Genomic DNA, 25095 nt, shown 5'->3' with positions numbered 1-25095 from the left:
CTCATCTCCTAACACAACCCCCCCCATCCCCACTCCTAACACAAATCCCCCCCGTCCCCTCTAACACAAATTCCTCCCCAAGCCCCCCCCCCCAGAGCACAAATCTCCTCTCCCACCACCAATCCTCTTCCTTCAGTCCCCCCCACCTATGAAAAACTGCCCCAAATCCCTTCTCTAGCTAACACATCTCCAAATTACCCTTCCCAGCATAAAATCGTCCCACCTTACCCAAATCCCCCAGGTTCAGTGTCTATGGAAAGACCGGTCTGGGGTAGTACAACCACAATCTGGGGGATAGTGTAGCTCACCCCAGCAACCCCCTAGATCCAGCCATGGTGGAGAGTAAGGAAACCAGCAGCTGTGGCTGCACCATAGGCATCAGTGTCCTAGGTGGCTGCCTAGTTCGCCTAGTAGTAGCACCAGCCCTGCACACCACCATTCTCCAGTTCAATTTGGATTGGCTGGTTTATGGCGATACGGCCAAAGCTAATCAAAGACTCTTCAAAAAGATAAGGTTCAGTGTATGTACCTCTTTCATCTTCAGCAGGAAATAATCAATCAAATCTCGGGGGGCCTCCATCTTTAGGGTGCGTTTGTGTTCCTCGATGTAATCTAGCACAGAGTTCTGCAGGTAGGCGTTTTCCTTAAAAGCAATTTTTTGTAATAATGGCAGCTTGAGCAGGAATGGGAAGACGTTGCAGAGCTGACCATAAGAAACACAAGGAGTAAACAAATGAAGAATTACAATGCATGTTGGTGTAAAATAACAATGCACATATGTACATCTCTGCAATAATGCACATTTTCCATGTTTTTTTAATAGATTTTGGGTTTACATATACTTTATCCTCAGTGTAAACTCTAAACCTAACCATAAAATCTAAAATACTTTAAATGTACACCCAAAATTTCTAAAGATAGGAAATTAAATGATATGCTAACAATTTTGATAAAATACAATACAGGAAGAAAAGTTTGCCAAAAAACAGCACTGAAATTTTAAGCCCAGTATAAGTCATTCAAGAAAACCTAGTAATATGCTCTACTGGTTTCCTCCAGTGACTATGTAATTAGAGGTGCTAGTGGAAGACAAATCCACCAATGATTGTAACCTACCATGTGCAATGGGGATGTAACATTCTTAATGTGTCGGGAGGTGTGAGACATCAGATCATGTAACTTTGTGTCTTTGTAGTCAAAATGTTCTCCAAACAGCACTGAACTGATAATATTCCCAACAGCGCTGGCCATGATCAGTAGCGGATTGAATGGTTTTCCTGAAATAGAGAAAAAAAATTAAGTAACTTTTACAGTTCAAATTTTTCTTTTACAATTTCGTTAACTCTGTCGTAGAAACTTAGCTCAAAATGTTTGCTGAAAACAGGGTCCACCAAAAATGGCGAACTAACTACCAGGTTCAGTCACTAACTGGGGTCTTATTTTTTGTGGTATGGAAGACCTCAGTCAGAGACTGAACCTAGCAGTAAGCTCGCCATTTTGGGTGGACCCTGTTTTAAGCTAGCTCTAAGGTAGGCCAGATCTTGAGGATGGCCTAAAGTGGACTATCAAAGTTGGTCAGGGTCCAAACAGTTACTTCTCCGGATGTGATTAGATTTCTTCTGGAATGAGCCAGATGTTACAGACCATCCAGGTAATGGTGGATTTTTCATGTTTCATTCTAAAGAATTTCTATGAATGCCTCTAAGGAATAGTACCCGCATTTCCGAAATGTTCTCCATCCAGACCTGTCTGAAACCTGCAAGTCTTGCCTGCTCTTGTAGGCCTGGATGGCCATCCCTTATATTGGGCTGGATTCAAGTCGAGCTGAGATGGTAGCCTTAGAAAGTTTTTCACTGGAATGCCTTTCCAGTTTATTGGATTTTTCCAGCTCGTTCTGGGCCTCATCTTCTAGCCTAGAGTTCTGTTGCTGTTTAGGAAGATTTCAGTCCTTCAGAAATATCAAATACTTCCCTCATTAGCTTTACTGATAGTCTCCAACTTGTCATTGAACAAGCAGTAGCCTTATGAGGGTATTTCACGTCATTTTTTTGAGGATAAGTCAACCACCCACAGCTTGAGTCAGAGCACACTTTTGGCTGTCATGGACCAGAGCATTTCTGGCACACAAACATACAATGTTGATAGTTGGTTCTTCAACAAAACAAAACAAGACAACAAGTCTGATGTTTTGCAGGGCAGCTACTATATCCTCTTTAGGAGAAGCAGCCAAATTTTGCCACCTCAACATGATTGGTCCAAACCACCTTTGGCCACCGATGTAAAGGCAGCCACTGGATGAAAAGATCCACCTGTGGTAAAGCAGATCTTTTCAATATCTAAATCTACAGTATATGCCATTTGAGAATATCCTTGAATGTGTCTGCATCTTCTAGAGAGAAGGTAACATGTCTGGCTAACCACATGAAGTCAGTGTAAACCAAGCATAGGGAAACCTATACTCTTCCTTTTTCAGCAGCAAATGGCATGTGCCCCACCAACACAACAGAACAATGCTAAATCTTGGTTACAGTTTTCTTAGGTTCCCGGTCTTTGTCTCTTTGCTGGACGGGGGATGTCTCTTTGCTGGATTGGGCCATCTCTTTGAATATACAGGGGACACTGTGATTAGATCTCTAGGGGCACCGAAATGTAAAGGGGCACTGTGATTTAAAGGGACTGCGCTGTAAAGGGGCACTGTAATCAATACAGTGCCCATTTACAGTGCAGTCCCCTTTATATCACAGTGCGGGGGACCAACTCTGTGAATATTTGTTATGATCCGCCAGGTGGTGCCTCAGGCTGCCCACTGGACAGACCTACCCAGAGCGTGGAGTCTAAGCCCCGGTCTGTGCTTTCACCAGGGCCCCTGATGGTGGGGATGGACTTGTAACAGACCAGGGCCAGGTCACGACCTCCGAGCAGGCCCACCAGTGGCAAGGGAGCCTCCGGGGATGTATGCAGGTACCGGGAGAGCCAGATGTGAAAAGGACGGCGGGACCTAGCGTCCTGTCAGCCGCGGCCCTCTGGGACCTAGTGCCTGTGTCCCAGCGTGAGCTGTCGCTAGAGCGTGTGCGCCGGGAGAGGAGCCGCGATCCCTGACAATATTCCATCCCCAACTGCCCCGCAAATGCCCTTGCACACCGCCCCCCCCCCCCTCAGAAATTGGCTGCTCAGTCTAAAAAGCCCTGGCCTATTTTGTGTCCCAGTTCGGGCCTGGCTGCGTTGGTAGCCCACTTAAAATTGTCTGGATGGGCTGCCTTAGCACAATGCATGTTAATGTACAAATATGTGAATCCAGTCTTATTCTACCTCCAATTGATCTACCCATTAGGATGAAGCCCGATAGTTCTTCCAGAAAACAATTGCCAACATTTCCAGAATTTGCCCCTTCTTAAAGTTTTGACTGACAGCAGCATGAGCCAATGAGTCCATTTGCTCTCAGCCAAGCCTGGGAGAGTGGAAAAGGGCTGCTGCAGATGTGCACAGCGGAGGCACTGTCCACAGCCCAGTCGTAGTAATGGCGGCTATGAACCAGTTTGCCCATGGCATATATCTAAGCCTGGTACAACATGACACATCCACTGCTGCTAACATACATCATGGAACTCGGGTCTGTGTAAGCATACACGCTAATGTGCTCATATTATCTTTTTGCTGTTCAATACCACTGGCTACTTTTCTCATAGACCTTAAATGCAAGCCAGAATTTTTTGGTAGGACACATGTAGTTGCTTGCTGCTACTAATTATTGTACGATATTTTAATTCAATGTGTTTTTTAATATATTAACCTTTCATATTTCCATACAATTTGGGTTTGACTCAGGAATTGCTTGCGCTTATTTGACATTTACATTTGTTAAATGAACTCAGGGGATTTCCGTGCACTTTTTGGATTATTTGTTTAGACGTGCACAGCGCTGGACTGAAAGAAAGCATACAGGTGGTGCAAACACCTAGTGCATTATCCAAGGTTTATTAAAAGTATAAAAAGGACAAAAAATATACTCACAAACATAGCATGTGTGTAAAGCCTATAAGGCCATGGAGATGACCAGAAGGATGGCAGAGTATCCAACTGATGGTGTGATCAGCCCACTGATGCATTTCAGGGACAAATACCTTTCCTCAGAGCTATATGAAACAAGTATATTTTTTGTCCTTTTATACTTTTATTAAACCTTGGATAATGCACTAGGGGTTTGCACCACCTGTATGCTTTCTTCCAGTTTGTTGATCTCCCCATCTGAGGAGGGCTGCATCTCCAGAACGTTATCCATAGGCCATTTATACATCTGATCTCCTGGCCTTCCCCTGGCATTGGCTCCCTCGAGGCGCTGGAGAGTTTACACATCTCACAGCGCTGGACCGAGACTGGGCTCAGGTAAGTATTTGGGGGGCTGCAGAGGAGATACTATTAAGAGGTTTTTTTTACCTCAGTGCACAGAAGGCATACGTGTAAAAAAAGTTTACTTTCACAACCACTTTAACTAATGACACCACAAAGACATCCTATTCACTCCCTGGATATATCCCACCTTGATTACTGCAGCTCTCTCCTTACTGGCCTACTGTAGCACTATCCTCTTAGGAGTTGCTGGTTTGGGGTCTCTCCATAGTCCTGCACACATTTTCCCATTCAAACTTGCATCCATGAGATAGTAACCAGTCCTTGAGCTTGTTTTTTTGTATTTTATTAGGGGAATATAAACGTGGATGGGGTAAGGTGTGTATGGGTAATGGCAACAGGACAATCTTCCTAAACTATATACATGTCTCTTAGCAGCAAAAGAACAAATCCTTCTTGGAGAGCTAGCCAGCATCTCCTGTAATACCTCCCTAGACCCTAGATACCCCTTATCCAGCTGTTCTGGGTGAATCCCTGGGCAGGGGATCCAGTGCCTGTCAATTTAAGAGAAGACAGTCCCCAATAGTAGCTAATCCAGTTTCCCACCAGAGTGCTCCTTCCCACCAGAGTGCTCCTTCCCCTTACTGGCCCAGGAGGTGCAGGTCTACTCACTCAGTCCTTCTCCTATGCTGCTGTTGGGTTGGTGGCTGCTCTCAGGCCTTCTGCTGGGCCACTCCTTCCCTGCTGCATAGGTGGTCCTCCCTCTGAGGGCCAGTGAAGTCCCAAGCTTCCCTACCTGTAGATGAGCCCCTTCCCATCTGGGCCCCTTCCCAGGCTCCTCCTCTCCAGCCTCACGTCTCCATCTTCCACCCAAACTCCCCCACTGCTGAGCAGGCTCAAACACTCTCAAGGGCTGTCCTGGCTCCATGCCAAGCCTCCATTTGAGGATTGGTCAGGATTCCTTGAGATTACAGAAAGCCACTTCTCACTCCCTCCCCCTGCTTCTATATTTTTCTCCAAAATCTTAAAGCAGGGAAAAGTCCCAGAGAGCTGGTCTGCAGGGCCTCTCAGCCTCTGACCGAAATCTGCCCCCCTGACTATTACACCTGGGCTGCCACTCAGCCCCTAGCTACAAATTAGAAGCTACCTAGGAGGGTGCTACACTATCTTTACACAGACTATCCCCCCCTTCAGTCTATCATTAATGCTGCTGGCCCATAGCTGTCAGATGATACATGGGGCCAATCACAGCACCCTGTACCATATGGTCAGCTCCAGCCAATCATAAATCACTATCACGCTGTCAAAAACCTAACTCCGTCATGACAGTTCATGAATGAGTTAGGTTCATGGCAGCAAACTTTGCATTGCAGTAGAAATGATCTTTATTTCTCCTGCAAAGCAAAGTTAAAAAAAAAAAAAATCCCTGATTAACCACACACACACACACACACACACACACACACACACACACACACACACACACACACACACACACACACACACACACACACACACACACACACACACACACACACACACACACACACACACACACACACACACACACACACACACACACACACACACACACACACACACACACACACACACACACACACACACACACACACACACACACACACACACACAATGTTATTATGGTAACATTGTACTATTCTGATAAAAGTTTTTAAAATATTTATTTTGTGGGTGAACAGTGGCTCTGGGCAAAGCAACGTAATTTTACATCGCTTCCTATTTTCCACAAACTTTTGGAGCTGTATAAATCCTGAACAACAATAATAAATAATAATAATAATAATGTTTGTGTGTACATGCAATAGTACTCTGCTGCTGGAGGAGCTGGGTGAAGCAGCCAGTGGGCCTTAATTCCTAGACAGTTAGGCCCCCTTTACATTTTCTGAACATGCAAGCTTCTATGTTTTTCACTTCAGCCAATTTTTCAATAAAAATACATTTTTCCCCACCTTCCGTCTCGGCTGCTGCCTGTGCTAGATGAGTCGACTCCTCCTGCACACGGGATTCCATATTCTTCTTTCCCATCCCAAAGTTCCTCAGAGAGGAGATGGTGAAGCGGCGCAGAGGACGCCATCGGGGGCCACTAATATCTGAAGAAGAAAATCATCAGCAGCAATAAGTTACAAACCACACGACCAACAATAAAAAGGCAAACCAAGCCACATTCTACAGGGGAGCATTTATAATGGTTCTAAAAAATTACATTTCTATTAAAAAAGCATGGCAAACTTGATTTTAAATTAAATGAAGGGTATTTTTTATTAATTGTGCACATTTTTTTTAATGTTTTCATGAAAAAATTAAGGAAAACAAATGAATATTAAAAACATTTAAACATGGCAAAAAAAAAAAAAAAATCAACAAAAACAGGAGAGGAGGGGAAAGAAGGAGTTCATTGTAGTGTATAAGGGGTACACTAAGAGTTAATTATGAACACGGTTTACATTTATTTACTTTTCATTTTTGCTATTTGCAAGGTTGCTTTAAAAACCACCAAACAGTAAATATACCCGCGGGCGGCGGGTACAGGAAACCTGCTGATCAGCTGTGTCCAATCATACACAGAGTTCTGTGTTTACAAAACAGAGAGAACACTGTGCATATAGGAACAGGGATCAGGGAGGAAAAAAAAAAAAAAAAAAAAAACACACAGCAAGATTAGTAAATAAAAGCAGCGCATATCACACACATTAGACATGTTAGACACACAGGTAACCCCTTGATTACCCCTAGATGTTAATCCTTTCCCAGCCAGTGTCATTAGTACAGTGTCAGTGTACATCATTATCACCGATTACTGTATTAGTGTCTATTGATGTCAGTGAGTGACCCTCCCAACCAGTGTCACTTAGCGCCAGATTGCCCGCCACTCTATCACAGTCTCACTATAAGTCGCTGATCACTACCATTACATTATAGCGTCTATTACTGCATAAATTCCAATATATATATATATATATATATATATATATATATATATATATATATATATATATATATACATACACACATACACACATACACACACACACATACACACACACAGGTGAAACTCGAAAAATTAGAATATCGTGCAAAAGTTCATTCATTTCAGTAATGCAAAATAAAAAAGGTGAAACTAATATATGAGATAGACTCATTACATGCAAAGCAAGATAGTTCAAGCCGTGATTTGTCATCATTGTGATGATTATGGCTTACAGCTCATGAAAACCCCAAATCCACAATCTCAGAAAATGAGAATATTGTGAAAAGGTGGAATATTCTCGGCTCAAAGTGTCCCACTCTAATCAGATAATTCAGCCATAACACCTGGAAAGGGTTCCTGAGCCTTTAAATGGTCTCTCAGTCTGGTTCAGTTGGAATCACAATCATGGGAAAGACTGCTGACCTGACACCATCATTGACACCCTCCATAAGGAGGGAAAGCCTCAAAAGGTAATTGCAAAGAAGTTGGATGTTCCCAAAGTGCTGTATCAAAGCACATTAATAGAAAGTTGTGTGGAAGGGAAAAGTGTGGAAGAAAAAGGTTCACAAGCAGCAGGGATGACCGCAGTCTGGAGAGGATTGTCAGGAAAAGGCCATTCAAAAGTGTTGGGGACTTTCACAAGGAGTGGACTGAGGCTGGAGTCAGTGCATCAAGAGCCACCACACACAGACGGATCCTGGACATGGGCTTCAAATATCGTATTCCTCTTGTCAAGCCGCTCCTGAACAACAAACAACGTCAGAAGCGTCTTACCTGGGCTAAAGAAAAACAGACCTGGTCTGTTGCTCAGTGGTCCAAAGTCCTCTTTTCTGATGAGAGCAACTTTTGCATCTCATTTGGAAACCAAGGATCCCGAGTATGGAGGAAGAATGGAGAGGCCCAAGGACCCCCGAGTATGGAGGAAGAATGGAGAGGCCCAAGGACCCCCGAGTATGGAGGAAGAATGGAGAGGCCCAAGGACCCCCGAGTATGGAGGAAGAATGGAGAGGCCCAAGGACCCCCGAGTATAGAGGAAGAATGGAGAGGCCCAAGGACCCCCGAGTATGGAGGAAGAATGGAGAGGCCCAAGGACCCCCGAGTATGGAGGAAGAATAGAGAGGCACAAGGACCCCGAGTATGGAGGAAGAATGGAGAGGCCCAAGGACCCCGAGTATGGAGGAAGAATGGAGAGGCACAAGGACCCCCGAGTATGGAGGAAGAATGGAGAGGCCCAAGGACCCCCGAGTATGGAGGAAGAATAGAGAGGCACAAGGACCCCGAGTATGGAGGAAGAATGGAGAGGCCCAAGGACCCCGAGTATGGAGGAAGAATGGAGAGGCCCAAGGACCCCGAGTATGGAGGAAGAATGGAGAGGCACAAGGACCCCGAGTATGGAGGAAGAATGGAGAGGCCCAAGGACCCCGAGTATGGAGGAAGAATGGAGAGGCACACACTGCAAGATGCTTGAAGTCCAATGTGAAGTTTCCACCGTCTGTGTTGATTTGGGGAGCCATGTCATCTGCTGGTGTTGGTCCACTGTGCTTCATTAAGTCCAGGGTCAACGCAGCCGTCTACCAGGAGATTTTGGTGCACTTCATGCTTCCTTCCACAGATGAGCTTTATGGGGATGCTGACTTCATTTTCCAACAGGACTTGGCACCTGCCCACACTGCCAAAAGCACCAAAACCTGGTTCAATGACCGTGGGATTACTGTGCTTGATTGGCCAGCAAACTCGCCTGAGCTGAACCCCATAGAGAATCTATGGGGCATTGCCAAGAGAAAGATGAGAGACATGAAACAGAACAATGCAGAAGAGCTAAAGACATGCAGCAAAGTAGATTTTGGTAAACATTTATATATATAAATTTAATTTTTAATTTTTGTTGGATAGGTTTTATAACAGAAATGAGAAAATATTGGGGGGTTTTCCCCAAAAAGTCTGTCTTGTTTATATATTAAAAACTTTAATAAAAAAAAAAAACTGTGGAGATCAAATATTACCAAAAGAAAGCTCTATTTGTGTGAAAAAAAAAATATAAATTTCATTTGCGTACAGTGTTGCATGATCAAGCAATTTCCAGTAAAAGTAGCGCAGGTCAAGGGGTTAACTAACCCCTATCATATGCAGGTCAAAAGTGAATCCTTGATCTGCTTTGAATGAAGCAGAGTAATTACAATGTAACAATAATTTTGCTACATTGTAATATTTATTGAAACTATGACTCGAGTGTCAATTTACATGGGAACAGCTACAAAGCAAGATACAGAACCATATTGGTACCAAGACCAATTTGCTGCCAGAGATCTGCATAGGAGGAAGTGGGAGGAGTCGGGTGCATGGCGTACACCGGTAGAGGCGTTACAATTGGTTACATTGTCTTCTTCATAATACAGTGCAGTCATTGGCTACTGTTAGTGTACTTCCTGAAACAAATGTTTTTTTCACATCAAACTTTCTGTATGAGAAGCAAAGTCCTGTAGGGGGCGTGGCCATGAATCCTTCTCCAGTCTCTCAAGCCAGAAGTCCCAGATTATTGGTAGTAGGGACTGGGGTGGTTATTTTATGTACAGTTGTGCTCAAAAGTTTGCATACCCTGGCAGAAATTATGACATTTTGGCACTTATATTGAAAATATGACTGATCATGCCAAAAAGGATGATGATCATATGAAGCCATTTATTATCAAATAGTTGTTTGGCTCCTTTTTAAATCCTAATAACAGAAATCCCCCAAATGGCCTGGATCAGAAGTCTCCGCCCCCTGGATCAGAAGTCTCCGCCCCCTGGAATGTTTGGCCTTGGTACAGACACACAAGGTGACACACACGGGTTACAATGCCAATTAGAGGTTAATATCCCACATCTGTGGCTTTTTAAATTGCAATTAGTGTCAGTGTATAAATAGTCAATGGGTTTGTTAGCTCTTACATGGAAGCACTGACTAGGCTAGATACTGAGCCATGGGGATCAGAAAAGAACTGTCAAAAGTCCTGCACAACAAGGTAATGGAGCTTTCTAAAGATGGAAAAGGACATATAAAGATGTCCAAGAGCATTTTTTGGCATGATCAGTCATATTTTCAATATCAATGCCAAAATTTCACAATTTCTACCAGGGTATGCAAACTTTTGAACACAAATGTATACAAATGGCCGTTGTGTTTTGTGCACAGAATTATACCAAACCAAATGTCGTTCAGTTAGGGTTTATGGGTCCTTCACTAAATAAAACTGTACATGTTGTTTCTTATTTTATATATAGAAAACGGTTTGTGTTGTCCCCCAACCTCGCTTGTTCTGGAATGGTCACATTTTTGGCAGTTTCTATAATGTACAATAGGGAGAGGATGAAGTCCAGACTGATGTAAAACTGGGTCCCAACTCTGAATGCCCAGCGTTAGGCGAACTAAATGGGGTGTTCACCCATCCCAACCTCCAGCTGCAGAAAGACTTCTACTACTGCTGCTAAATAAATAAATAAGACAGCTTCCCTCTCAGGGCTCCTTGTTGCTAGGAATCCAGCAGCCACCAGCACTCTAGCAACCAAGGACATATTTCCTGTTCCAATTATCTGCCAGCCAGGAGATTACAGGCCAACAGCTGAATGTAAAACAAAGGGTTGGTTGCTGGCTGACACCATTGACCAAATCTAGCCATGGCCAGACTCATTCAATGGACATTACCCAGCATCCCCACTCCTTTATGCAGTCAAGCTGCTGACCAAGGAAATGTCATTCCTGGCGAATCTCTGATCTGCGCATCGTGTTGATAGGTTGACTTTTCTGTTTTCTCTGGTTGGAAGGTGTTATTGTTCTTGATTGATGATGGAGCTACATCACTGAATGACTTGACTGACAATTTACACTGTGGGAATTTTATTCTTTAACCCTTTGCCATCCTGATTCCCCCCCCCCCCCTCCCCTCCCAGGCCAATTTTTGTGTTGCGGCGTTGCGTTTACTTTAACTGACACTTTTGCTATCATGCAACGCTGCACCCAAATAAAACATTTATGTCCTTTTTTTTCCCACAAATTGAGCTTTCTTTCAGTTGTATTTGATCGCCTGTGTGGGTTTTTATTTTTTCTGCCATAAAAAAAAAAAAGACTGACAATTTTGAAAAAAAACACAAAAAAACAATATTTTGGACTTTGCTATTAAACATGTCCAGTAAAAGAAAAAAAAAAAATCAAATTTCATCATAAATGTAGGCCAAAATGTATTCTGCTCCATGTCTTTGCTAAAAAAAAAAATCCCAATACGTGTAAATTAATTGGTTTACATGAAAGTTAGAACGTCTACATTTTTTTTTTTTACTAGTAATGGTGGTGATCAGCGACTTATAGCAGGGCTGCGGTGGACATTCTAACACCAATTCTGACATCCCCAGTGACACCAATACAGTGATCAGTGCTAAAAAAAAGCACTGACACTGTACTAACGGCACTGAGCAGGAAGGGGTTAGCAATGAGGAGGGTTAAATGTGTGCAGGCAGTGTTTTACAAGGGGGTGGTGTGTTGGTGCTTTACTGTAAGCACACTGTGCACAGCCATCCAGAGCAGTGTGCCCGAGCCGACAGGGAGGAGGAATGTTAGTAAACAAACCAGTCCTCCTCCCCATCGGAAATGCTTGACAATCACCGGGCACCAGTTTTTAATCACTGGCCGGGACCCGGTGATTGACAACCAATGGAGGCGCGAGTAGAGCTTGCTCAATCGCACCCCCTACCCAGTCTTTTTTTATAGCGTGTAAAAAAAAAAAAAAAAAAGCAGAGCTGATAAAATACCACCAAAATAAAGCTCTATTTGAGGGGGGGAAATGGACATAAATTTAATTTGGGTGCAGCGTTGCATGACTGCACAATCGTCAGTTAAAGTAACACAGTGCCGTATCGCAAAAATGGCCTGGTCAGGAAGGGGGGGGGGGAGAAATCCTCTGGAGGGCAAGTGGTAAATGTAACCTTATTGGGATTTTTTTTTTTGTTTTTATGAAGGAATTTTATTTTTTTTAATTTTTTTTACTGGCTATGTTGGGGTTTTTTTTCAAAATGGTCAGTCTTTGTTTATAGTGCAAAAAAAAACAAACAAAAAAACGCAAATGCAATCAAATCCCACCAAAAAGAAAGCTGTATTTGTGGGGAGAAAATGGGGTTCAGAATAACCCTCGTACTTTGGCAAACCTCCCATGACCTGAACCAAGGTGTGTTCAGCTCATCCGTAATGTACAATATAGAGGGATGAGTTCTAAGTGTCCTTGAATTCTTACTGTATCCTTTGGTGGGGATGTGCAGTGTGGGTATAAATGGGCGGGCACTGAACTCCTCGGCGTGGGTCAGCAGTGCGTCCTTCACCGTCTCATAACCACAGAGGACCACCACCGGCTCCGTCAGTTTCCAGATGGTGAACACCGAGCCGTACTTTTGGCTGAGCTGTCATAGATAAAATAAAATGACGAGAGAGTCAGAGGTCAGAGGTCAGTAGCATCAGGAAATCCTCCCTCTGCGGGATCAGAGACTTGCAGAGCACCCCCAGCTCACGCCTTGTTGCCAAATATTATGTAGCAGCTAAACCCAATATTTAATGTAGATGTACCTCCCTGTTCCCTGCCTGTCTCTTGATTCAGGACATGCTAGGAGGGGGGAGCTGGGAATAAGGCCGGCCAAAGATGGTTCAAATCACAGCTGGTTCAGCAGGAACTGGCTGAGATTTGACCCACGTATGGGCGGGCTTGAATGTCGATTGAGCAACTTGGGTACAACCAACCTGCCAGATTTTGCATGCGATTTAATCACTGTCTTCTACAATAGTACATTAGTAACAAATTTAAATGAATCAGAAATATAGAAACAAAATTCAAATTTGAAACAATCGAATTTGAAACACATTCAATTCAAATTCTACAATGAATTCAAATCAAATTGGAAAACAATAATGGAATAAAATAGAACAGAAAAGAAAATAAAAGAATAGAAAAAGAATAGGACTGAACTAAATAAAGTGAAGCAGAAGAGAAAATAAAAGAAAATAGAGAATAGGGAACAGAATAGGATAGAAAATAACATCTTCCGAACTTCGAACAGAATTTTAATATAAATTAAATAGAAAATAAAAATGGAAAAAATAGAACAGAATAGAATAAAATAGAAAGAACATAACTATCTTCCAAAATTTAAATTTTCGAATAGAATTAATTCAAATAGAATAAATTAATCCAAATAGAATAAAATAGAAAAGAAAGAATATAGCCATCTTTCGAAATTCGAATTTAAAATAAAATAAATTCAAGTAAGAATATAAATGAATAGAACAGAAAAATATAATAGAATAAAAAAGAAAGAATATAACAGTCTTCCCAAATAGAAAAAAAAACCACAACAAAAGAATAAAATAGAATATAAACCATCTTCCAAAATTCAAATAGAATAAACTTGAATTCAGATAATTTGAAAAGAATAGAAAAAAAAAAATAGTATAGAATAACAGAATATAACAGTCTTCCGAAATTCGAATAGAATAAACTTGAATTCAAATAGAAAATATTAGAATAGAAAAGAATTGAATAGAAAATAAAATTGTGTTTACACAGCCCTGCCAACAATCACCAAGTCCCGGCAGGGATTCTCAGCAAAGTGGTAAGACCGACATCTAGAATTTTGGAAACATTTCCACAGTGCAATTTCTGCTGAGAGCAAAGCTGCAATGTGCAAATATTGTGAAAGGAAATATTCTTTTCCAAATGCTACAAGTAGGATGAAACACATCCCAGCATGGCAGAGGTGCCCTAAAGACATTAAAAACTTTATAGAATGAATGAGGAGGACCAGGATGAAAGTGCAAGCAGCTTTTCACTGCAGAGTTCTCATTCTCGAAACACTTTCTGCTGTTGGATTGTCACAAATTTTAAAAATCAAGTTTAGTTTATTTACGGAATATGCTGCACTTTTATTTCAAGCATAATCCTTTTATGTACACTGCTTTTCACCTTCCCAGTTTAACGAAATGACTTTCAATTGGTAGAAATACTCCAAAGTTAAATCCTTTTTTTTCCCCAATTTTTGCAAAAAATTTAAATGTTTTCCGGAAAAAATTTTTCCTGCGGTTTCAAAATTTCCAGAAGTTTTACATCTCTATCCGGCATGGAATACAAAGACATTTTGAGGGATACAGGGTTGAACTGTCCACCAGCTCTTGTTCCACTTTACATTCTTCAGACCGAAGGCATGGAGGGAAGCCCTGTATACTTTGCGAGGCCTCACACAGCATGGTTCCAGGCCAGGTCCCTGAGATGGTTCTGTTCCACAGGGGGTCCTAAAATAGAGACCCAACTGAAGGGTAAACAATACAGCTACCAGTCCACCCCTTATGGTATTTCTGTCTCCCATACACCACCACCTCCACTCTGCAGAGCTTGCTGCTCTTCCTTCTTCCTTCCTCTGGAGGAACCCTAGTTGAGAAACCCTGTTCTAGGAGAAGAGAGAGTTTGTGCTCCTATTGTCCATATGACCTTGGGGAACAAAGTGTAAATCTTCAAGTTCACCCTCTGGATGGTGAAGAGTGAGAAGAAAGAGAAGGAAGAGCAGGTCTGCACACACCTGTGCAATCAGTGTCCTGGCCATTCCCAAAACCTGGCCCCAGGATTGGCGATTTCATCCCTCCCAAATCGCTTTGAAATCTCCAGGCTCCAGGTCCCAAAATGGACCTTACAAACAAATGAGGAAAGTGAAAAGCCACTTTCCTCTGTATCAAACACTTACCCTGGAGCCCCTGTCAGGGATCGTTGTCCCTGCCACGATGCGCCGGGCGGCGCATGCGCAGAACACTGATGCATCCTAGCCGGCGAGCAGCGGGACCTGGGCGATCGCGACGGTTGCGCATGCGCATTCGCGATCGCGCGCCTGGCACCAATGACAGCGCAGGGCGGGCTATTTAAACAGGACAAGAGGTATGTCAAGTTGCCGTTTGGTCTTATTTGCTCTGTTCCTGATACCTGATCCTGTGTATATTCCGTTGCTGACCTCTGCTTTGTACCTGACCCTGCTGATTGTCTCCTGCTTAACCCTTGGCTTGCCTGACCATCCTTCTGCGTGATCCTCTGTACCACGCTGCCCGCTAGTTACCGAACCCTGCTTGTGATCCCGACCATTCTCTGCTCACTCCTCCGGTACCTCGCTTCCTTCACATTGCTGACCTGGCCTGCCTGACTACACTTCACGTCACCCAGACGATCCATCCATCCCGCACGGATCGTTACCGGGTTACCAGGTCTGCCAGACTCTTCACATCAGACTCCTTTCCCCGCACTCCCGACGGTGCTCTCTACCATTGCCGGACTTACTCAGGGGTCGCGACCTGGTCTCAGTCTGCTCCAAGTCCATCCCTACCATCAGGGGCCCTAGATTGGGACTTAGACCCCGCGCCCTGAGGAACCCTGTGCTAGAGACGCCGCCAGGCGGATCGTGACAGCCCCTCAACCTGCCTTATTGAGAATCCCAGGTGAAATAACCTTTCAACATCTTGAGAGATCGCCACACTGTCACAATATATATATATATATATATATATATATATATATATATATATATATATATAAAATAAAATAATATGTGAAAACCCAGCTACTACCTTGTGAAAGTAAATACATCCATGGAGTAACTGTGCCCAAAAGAATATAAATAAACTCAATGACAATCAGCTAAGTGCTGATTTAGTGCACATAAATCAAATAAATGAATGTATCAGAGAAACGTCCATATAGAAAAGTCCTATCATCTTGTGAAGGTCTTGAACCATGTACCCGTTTATTCCTCAGGAGGTAAAAATGTATTCTTAACACATGCAAATGTGTCACCCCACATTGTGCTCAAGAGAAGCTTACCAGATGTGTTTGACCCCCATTTTACTAAATGGTCAGAAACAGCTCAATGATATCAGATACTGTCAGCCTCCTCCACACCATCAGATGTGACACAGTTATCATCCGCTTGCTTCGTGGTGACCAACAACTCGTGATATGTCAGGCATCCACAGGCAACATGTGTAAAGGAAAAAGGCTTTCCATCGTGTAAAACGATAGTAAAAAAGTATATTATAATAAAAATTGCAGGACCCCTGATGATGTCACATCTGACGAAATGCATTGGGTAAAGCAGGGGCGTACGTCACCACGTATGAGTGCACACTCGCAGCCATCTTTGATATGGGAGCAGATCAGGAGTTTGTTTGTACAGTGCAGTATTTTCTCTTGTACCTTGTAAGTGCAATGTTTATCATAGATAAAATCCAGAAGCTAAACAGGAACTCCCACCAATATGTAGTGCTCCCTCTAAGGAGCCGCTGGTGAATTTGGTCCCATTTCCCCCTTAGAGCACACACTGAACTTTGATAGTGATAGAGAGCATGGTTTACCCCAATAAACTGTAAAACTGAACAACTTGAGGACTCCTCAACTTTTGGCTGAGATGCCCAAAAATGAATGCCCCACAGGATCTCTATGCTGATGGTGACTTGTACTCCTTCCAGAGTTAATGCGGTCACTATTCTTCAGCACTGGGGTCATCTACTTACATAGCCACAGGATCATCAGTTGGATCCTACTGATATCCACCAGGCTCATCCTAGTGAGGGAGATGCAGATTCACACCATCATAGGACTCTTTCCCACCACCTTACTCATGGTTAGCTTCTTCAGACAAGACTTGATCCCCAGAAGTGGATTTGCAAATAGACCCCCTGGCTAAGCCTAACTGGGACCTCAGGGTCTTCTTGAAGACATCCTCTTCATTGTTCACCAAGGGTAGAGCCCTTGCACAGGGGTCTCTTCCTACAGGACTGGACCCAGGAACAATGCACCCTGAAGCCCAAACTATTTATTGGCTCTCTCACCACCTACTGGGCACACCTTCCTCCAATTCTAGAATCCTCTAGAAGACAGGAGAAAGTAGTAGAGCAGCACCCTGTGAAACACTGAGCAGACCTAAGTAATCAACCTCTACTCCTCTGATTACAGGGAGGCAAAGTAAATTTACTTAGCGGCCTAGTCTACACTAGGAGGGCACTACAAAATAGTTTTAGAATCCAAAAATATACATTTCATCAACGATAACTAGCCAACACTATTTGTGGGGTTATAAAGTAACCCCCCCCCCCCCTTCATCAGGGCCAAAAAAACAGACAATATGTATGTAAATAATAAAAAATGTCTCTATTGTTACATCTATAATAAGATCCTTCAGCCATGATGAAAGAGGAATACTGTATTATCCCCAAAAGGAGTTGGATTGGTACTTTGGATTTCTATTACAGACTCCAGAACTACTGATGTAACACTTCAGTTTTCTTACACATTCTGAATCATGTTAAAGTTGTATTAAACCCAAAAATACCACTTTTTAGATGCTGCGACTGCATTTGTTTACTTTTTGCCTTCATTTGTACCTGGTGATCCTGCCAGCAAGTCTGTTATAGCAAAAGCGGCAATTAAATGGTTGGAACAAACCATTTAACACTGACAGGGGTACTTACAATGATCAGCTTTTATTCATTTATGTAAAACCTTTATCCCAAAAGGGAAAAAAAAATACTTAACTGCCTACAACTACCACTGTTAGCTGGAGTTCTGCTTTAATCTTTCAGTCAAGTCCATCTAACACTACCCTCCCCCCAGATTGAGAATGCTGCTGCCCAAGGGTGGTTCCATTGCTTCTCCATCTTAAGTGTTGCTGGCTGAATTACCAGGTGAAAGAGGGAAAAAATCCTAAAAAATAAAATCAATGCAGCCAACACATTTAATACATGGCAATATTTTAAAACAATATGTTTTTGGTTTTAATACTACTGTGGGAGGTGATGGGGGCCAAGCTTACCTGTGTTGTTATGATGACATCAGTGCTATATTATACTGTTCTGCTGTTTTTTGCTATCTAAAAAAGTTGCCAACTATAAATGCCTGTACTACACACTGGAACCCCACTGGAGGCCTACTGAGGAGTTTTACTTGTCTGCTGCTATAGATGGTGATTTACAGTATCTGTTCTCAAGTGTAGGAAATAAATTTTGCACAACCACGGAGTACACTGTAGCCAGGCACTGGGCTACTACATATTGAAACAAATACATGGCTCGGTTTTCATTTCTCATAGACCTATGCAAGACATCTGGAATCATGGGAGGTGGCAGCCATGGAATGATGCAAACTGACTTTCTAAACTAAGGATCCCAACAGGCTGTGGGACACAGGAGGAGCCTAGAAGCCTTCATATTCTTTTGCCCTGGGAAAGCCTGCCCTCTTGACATTCCAGGAGTTCACAGATTCAAACCTGTTGGTGGGATCAGGAAATCGAGCCAGCCCTAAAGAACTCATGGGTGACATAGCCAAGGAGCTAGTCACATCCACCAGCCTCTCTGATCATAAGAGATTGCTGCAGAGAGACTGGAGAGTTCACCATCCTCCTTCCTCTTGAATAAATTGCAGCCACACTGCAACCAGACTGAAGGGGACCTTTCCACCACTAAAAGTCTATCACCACCTTTGGGAGTCATTGAGAGGGACTCTGACCCACTTTGTACTGTCAGCAGTATTCAAGTTACTGAAAGTAGTACTCTTTCCACACCCGTCCATTTTTTATTACTGTAGCCTTCAATATCTCTGCCACATTGCCATTCATGAATGGTGGCTGTAGTGCATCATCACCACCTCTGGCCCAGTTTGTTCCTGGTACCACAGTCTACATTGCACCCTCGCCTCTTAACTGCATGCAGGTTTAAGGGCTATCATAAGCGCACCAACGCTCCTCAAGGGGGCTCAATGTTAGCCGGCAGGAGATCAACCTTCGAGAGTGCCCCCCTTCCACACCAGCCATTTTACATGTTCCCCTCATACTCTTAAACTGTTTATGTTATTTAAATTCTAACTACATTTAAGCAGCTTGTCAAGGCCTAGCACAGCCACCATTAGTGCATACTAGCAGTATAGTCCTGTTATGGTTAGATTGTTTCACTACTACCTGTAATTGCATCCTAGGATGGCACTGCTACTGTTCCTGTTGATTAAGTTGTTCTACACCTCTTATACCCAGTTTTTTTTGTCAGTCCTTTAGTGTGCTGGACTGTGCTACCCCTGTAACTTTTTATATTTTATATTATTTTGCTTTTACCTGTGGTGTTATCAGTAGAGATGAGCGAATCGAACCAGGCGAACCGGAATTCGATACGAATTTCAGGAAAAATTCAATTCGCGGCGAATCCGAACATTTGCCTACTTCGGGTGCGCGAATCGGATTTTTCCCGATCAGCCGGCAAAAGTGTCCCTGCAGAGAGCTCCGCTATTTCTGACATTTCTCTGACAGTTCCTTCACATGTACAGCGGTTGAAACATTGTATCTATTAGTTTCCATTTAGGATACAGATGTTTCAACCGCTGTACATGTGAAGAAGCTGTCAGAGAACTGTCAGAAATAGAGGAACTCTGCACATACACTTTTTGCCAGTTTGGATCTTCTTCTTCTTCTTCCTCCTCTTCCTCCTCCTCTTCTTCAGAAGAAGATGAAGAAGAAGAAGAAGTAGGATAAAAATAAGAAGAATTCCAAGCCGGCAAAAAGTGTATCTGCAGAGCTCCTCTATTCTGCAGATACACTTAGAGGAGCTCTGCAGATACACTTTTTGCCGGCTTGGAATTAATCTTATTTTCATCCTACTTCTTCTTCTTCATCCTCATCCATATTTCTGACAGTTCTGGGACATTCCCTCCATACAGCGGTTGAAACCGCTGTATGGAGTGAATGTCCCAGAACTGTCAGAAATAGGCTATTTCTGACAGTTCTGGGACACTCACTCCATACAGCGGTTGAAACATTGTATCTATTTGTTTCCATAAATGGATCCATTTATGGAAACAAATAGATACAATGTTTCAACCGCTGTATGGAGTGAGTGTCCCAGAACTGTCAGAAATAGCCTATTTCTGACAGTTCTGGGACATTCACTCCATACAGCGGTTGAAACCGCTGTATGGAGTGAATGTCACAGAACTGTCAGAAATAGACAGAAACTGTCACAGAACTGTCCTTCTCATCCTTCTTCTCCTTCTTCTCATCCTTCTCCTTCTCATCCTTCTCATCCTTCTCATCCTTCTCATCCTTCTCCTTCTCCTTCTTCTCATCCTTCTCCTTCTTCTCCTTCTTCTCATCCTTCTCCTTCTTCTCATCCTTCTCCTTCTTCTCATCCTTCTCCTTCTTCTCAATCCTTCTCCTTCTTCTCAATCCTTCTCCTTCTTCTCAATCCTTCTCCTTCTTCTCAATCCTTCTCATCCTTCTCAATCCTTCTCATCCTTCTCCTTCTTCTCATCCTTCTCCTTCTTCTCATCCTTCTCCTTCTTCTCATCCTTCTCCTTCTTCTCATCCTTCTCCTTCTTCTCATCCTTCTCCTTCTTCTCATCCTTCTCCTTCTTCTCATCCTTCTCCTTCTTCTCATCCTTCTCCTTCTTCTCATCCTTCTCCTTCTTCTCATCCTTCTCCTTCTTCTCATCCTTCTCCATCTTCTCATCCTTCTCCATCTTCTCATCCTTCTTCTCATCCTTCTTCTCATCCTTCTTCTCATCCTTCTTCTCATCCTTCTCATCCTTCTTCTCATCCTTCTTCTCATCCTTCTTCTCATCCTTCTTCTCATCCTTCTCCTTCTTCTCATCCTTCTCCTTCTTCTCATCCTTCTCCTTCTTCTCATCCTTCTCCTTCTTCTCATCCTTCTCCTTCTTCTCATCCTTCTCCTTCTTCTCATCCTTCTCCTTCTTCTCATCCTTCTCCTTCTTCTCATCCTTCTCCTTCTTCTTCATCTCCAAGGGCATTTAAATTAAAGGTACAGTGTTCTGCTCTAATTTAAAGGCTCTCTGAAGCCTAGAAACCCTTTTAATAAGTTAATTTCGTAGCGAATAAATTCGCATCGAATCAAATTTCTTCCTGAAATTCGCCGAATCAGCCGAATCGAATTTTTGAATACTTCGCTCATCTCTAGTTATCAGCTGTCTGAGAGAATAATACATTGAGTTTACCCCCATCATTGCTTGGGGTCTGGTTTTAAGATAATTCCTGTTACCTAATGCCAGAGTTATTTGCTGTGTTTCATTGCGTTTTTATTCTCTTATCCTGGTGTCAGAAGGGTTGAGGCTCTTGGAGGTTGAAGCTAAGAACCCATCTTAACCAGCAGTTCTATCAAAGGCAGCACTATAACTGTCAGAGCCTGGGTCCGAGCCTAGGTCCGAACCTGGGTCTTCTTCGGTGAGTGGCAATGTTTCTTCTTGCTCAGCCACCTGGAATGCTGGACAGCTTCCTTGACAATTATTTGGATGATCATGCCTTGACCTTGTTTATTGTGAACCTTGAACCCCTTGCTCCTCCCATGAACTTCCTGCTATAAGCCATGTCTCTGCACTTCCTGTTTGCCAGATAATAGTGTTTTCCAGCCAGTATTGTGCTCCTTGCCTTCTCTGCTGTCATCCATCTTTTGCTACCACTCATTGTGGACCCTTGGCTTCTTGCCGACTACGCTTCTGCCTGATCCCAACCTGCAACTGCTCATTACCGACCTTGGCTTGTTTACTGACTATGCTTCCATTTGATCCTTACCTGCTTAATACGCTACTGGACCTCTGCTTGCTCACCTCCTGGTGGGGTGATCCTGAGGACCTTGACCTGGTGCTATCATGCAGCCAAATCCATCTCCACCATCAGAAGCTCTGGTGAACACCGGTTAATACTTAGACTCCGCACCTCAGGTGAGCCCACTTCTCTGCCACAGTGACCTGCCTGTGTACCTATCCTGCTGGTTTCGGTGTGAGCCTCTCCACTGCTATAGCAACTGGTCTTTGAGCCTGACCCCTGATCGTGACAATAACAGTCTCTCAAAAGCTGGTTAGATCCCAGAGGTCACTTACCAAGGTGTAATTTTTATCAGCAGTTCGCAGATCCATATACTTCGGGTTGCCCAGGAAAGGCAGTGGGGTGGGTCCGGGGGGCAGTGACCTGTACCGTATGTGCTGTTTCCACCATGATATAATAAAGTGGAGGGTGATGAGAACAGTGACCAACAGAGCGAGGATTGTGGAGAATCCCATCTTCCTGGAAGAAACACATAGATACAAACTATGAGAGAGGTCAATATTCCTTCTACTGTACAGCCCATCTCTTCACATGACTCAGTTCAAATTATTTAATTATACTTTTTTGCTCTTCTCTATTTGCAAAATAACCGCTATCAACTCTTTTCTGTACTTTTTTTCCTGTGTCGCTCTGGCAGAGATGTCCCTGCTTTTCCTTGACAATCTGTCCAGCAGGAACATAGACAATTTTTTTTTCTTTAATGTAGCCACCCAAGACAGGCATTTCTATTTAGATGTAGTATTTGCCAAGCTGTAGTCAGCCTTAGCTGGATAGTACTGCTTTTCTGGGATCTAGTTATTGTTTTCTTCTGCCTACTGCCAGTAAGTGTCACCAGTGATTCTGTATCTCGCTAGGAGATTTGACAGTGGTGGGGAATGGGGGGAGGGTGTAAATATTCAGGAGTGACCTGTGGAAGGCAATTCTCCTCTAGACCTCCTATCTGGGGGTACAGATGTTGTTGGCTGTTAGATCCTCCTAGAACCTGCTGCCAGAGGAGAGTGACCATGTGGTTGGATAGGGGCTTGGGCATGAGGCCTAGCTTGTGTAACATGGGGATCAAAGTGCCATGCTGTAATGCCAAATGTATTGAGAAGCTGAATTGAAGCTTGTACCTCAGTGGAGTATGGTGGCTACTCCCTAGGGTGTTAGACCATGTTGTACTTAATAGCCGAATTCACAGAGTGTAGGAGTAACTTCAAGGTTCTCTTTCTCTGACAGCTCTAAATACCATTTTTGTTCCATTACTTGGAGTCTGCCTTGTCCAGGAGTATTGTGTGCCTTAATCCTCTTTCCCAGAAGTATTAAGTCTATAGCTTGAGGTTGGCCGAACTTGCCCCTATGGGGTCCCACATGTCTTTGGGGGTCAGGGGGTGTTACAGTAGAATAAGGAAGGTGTTAGAACATCTGATGGCATATTCCTTGTTGTCTCGGCTCTTCTTTCCCAGTAACAACACCCTGCCCCATTTTCTGTTTTTGTGTAACGGATACAGGAATTGAGAGAGATCTCCCCAAGGAGGTTACTGTGAGAAATAGAAATGTGACAAATTTAAACTCTATCCAGGACAGCAAAAACAATGGGGTGAAGTTAGGCTTTAGATGCAGCAATTTAAATTGGGACATAACTACAGACTATGGGGCTTCACAGCAAAATTTTGATGGGGCTCCCCAGCGACCTCCCTACTGTCATTGAGCTTAATGTAAGAATATTTCTAAATCAAAGACAGGATTAAATATCAGTGCTTGCTGGGATGACCAGAAGCTGTAGTAATAAGTCTACATTGTGTTAGACAACCAAAAAAATTCTCCGTACTGCAAGCCAACAAAGGAAATCCATGACTGGCAGCAATAATTCTGAATTCTCCAGTACATTTGATGACTTTTTTAATTTGAAAGTCTATGTTCAAATTGCCTCAACAACCCCTCCAAAGGAGCCCCCTTCCACCCTTGGCCCCATAACAGCCAACTGGGCTGCTATAGCTATTGCCATGCCACTGACTCAGATTATTGCAAGCATACATTTCTGTATGGGTTGAAGGTAATTTGGGAGAACGTTTTTATTTATTTTTAGTAGTAAAATGTATACCATTATATATTACTGTTTATTATTGTATTTTTATTTAGCATTTTAAGACTTCCTGGCTAATATTAGTATCTTACTGGGTTTTTTTTTTGCCACCTGAAGTTGATGACTCAATTTTCTCAAAATAACATCAAAAAGCAAAAACAACAAAAAAACCCCACAAAAATATATATCCGCTACCCTTTTATCATATTAGTCCATCAGACTAGAAGCCGTCTGCATCGCTCTTATCTTATCGCTTCTCTAGGCTTGGCGATCACTGTGCCAAAGATTAGATTTCATCTGTCATTAAAAAGAGCTCCAGGAACTAAGACGGGAAAAGATACATTTGTGTATGTATAGCCAAAACTTTTCCTTTTAGATTTTTAGTTTTAGATTTACTTTAAAATGACCTCACAATGTTGTCCTTTCCAAATGCTCTCTGAAAACTGGAGGTTCTGATAGTTCAATACATCCTGTCCATGTGCTTTCTCCTTCCTTTTGGTTCTATTTTATAAATGAAATTATGGAGATGTGTAGTTATTGACACATGGTGGGCATTATATAGCTATCTGCACTCCACTAGGTCTTGTCTCTGGCAGAGGAAAGTCTCCTAACGTTGACCTCATGTCATGTGACCGAATGCTGAGAGCTGCACAAGAAGCCAATTCTAGAAGATATGAAATATTAAAATCACAATAAACCACATCCTTTAGGAACACCCACCTTTCACCTTGCTCACCAGTCATTGTGGCACCATAGTACACTTTGTGCTGTAGACTTTAATTAGCCCTCAGAAATCCATCCCCACCATGAAAGGACTAGTTGGTTGTGTTTGCCCCCAGGTCAAATATTCCAAACCCTCCTCTGCTGGTTAGAAACTCTGCTTTACAGTTCCTGTTTTTCAGAGTCTGAGCGAGGTTTGATTGTGGGAACAATAACTTCCCTATATACCAAAAGAACCTAGAGGGCATTCGGGTGTGCAAAGACCTACAGTTTGTTTTAATTAAAAAAATAGCCACAACTTGAGTAGA

General features: G+C 43.0%; 1 protein-coding gene across 1 annotated transcript in view; it reads right to left on the bottom strand.

Annotated features, from left to right (window-relative positions):
- LOC149450354 (cytochrome P450 2C20-like) overlaps positions 1-25095 on the bottom strand; it is a 52875-nt gene that overhangs the window by 23722 nt on the left and 4058 nt on the right. The window contains exons 2-6 of the mRNA XM_089692052.1: positions 22278-22461; positions 12621-12783; positions 6339-6479; positions 1117-1277; positions 530-703 (exon numbers count right to left, since the gene is read on the bottom strand). Of these exons, the coding sequence (XP_089548178.1) occupies positions 530-703; positions 1117-1277; positions 6339-6479; positions 12621-12783; positions 22278-22457 (819 nt within the window). The 5' untranslated portion in view covers positions 22458-22461. The remainder of the gene's footprint in view (positions 1-529; positions 704-1116; positions 1278-6338; positions 6480-12620; positions 12784-22277; positions 22462-25095) is intronic.

Source organism: Staurois parvus, unplaced genomic scaffold (genome assembly GCF_062004578.1).
Source record: "Staurois parvus isolate SC_StPar_1 unplaced genomic scaffold, SC_StPar_1.0 ptg000575l, whole genome shotgun sequence".
Classification (NCBI taxonomy): Eukaryota; Metazoa; Chordata; class Amphibia; order Anura; family Ranidae; genus Staurois; species Staurois parvus.
Note: the sequence above shows the minus strand (reverse complement) of the source record. Positions and strands in the feature narration are given on the sequence as shown.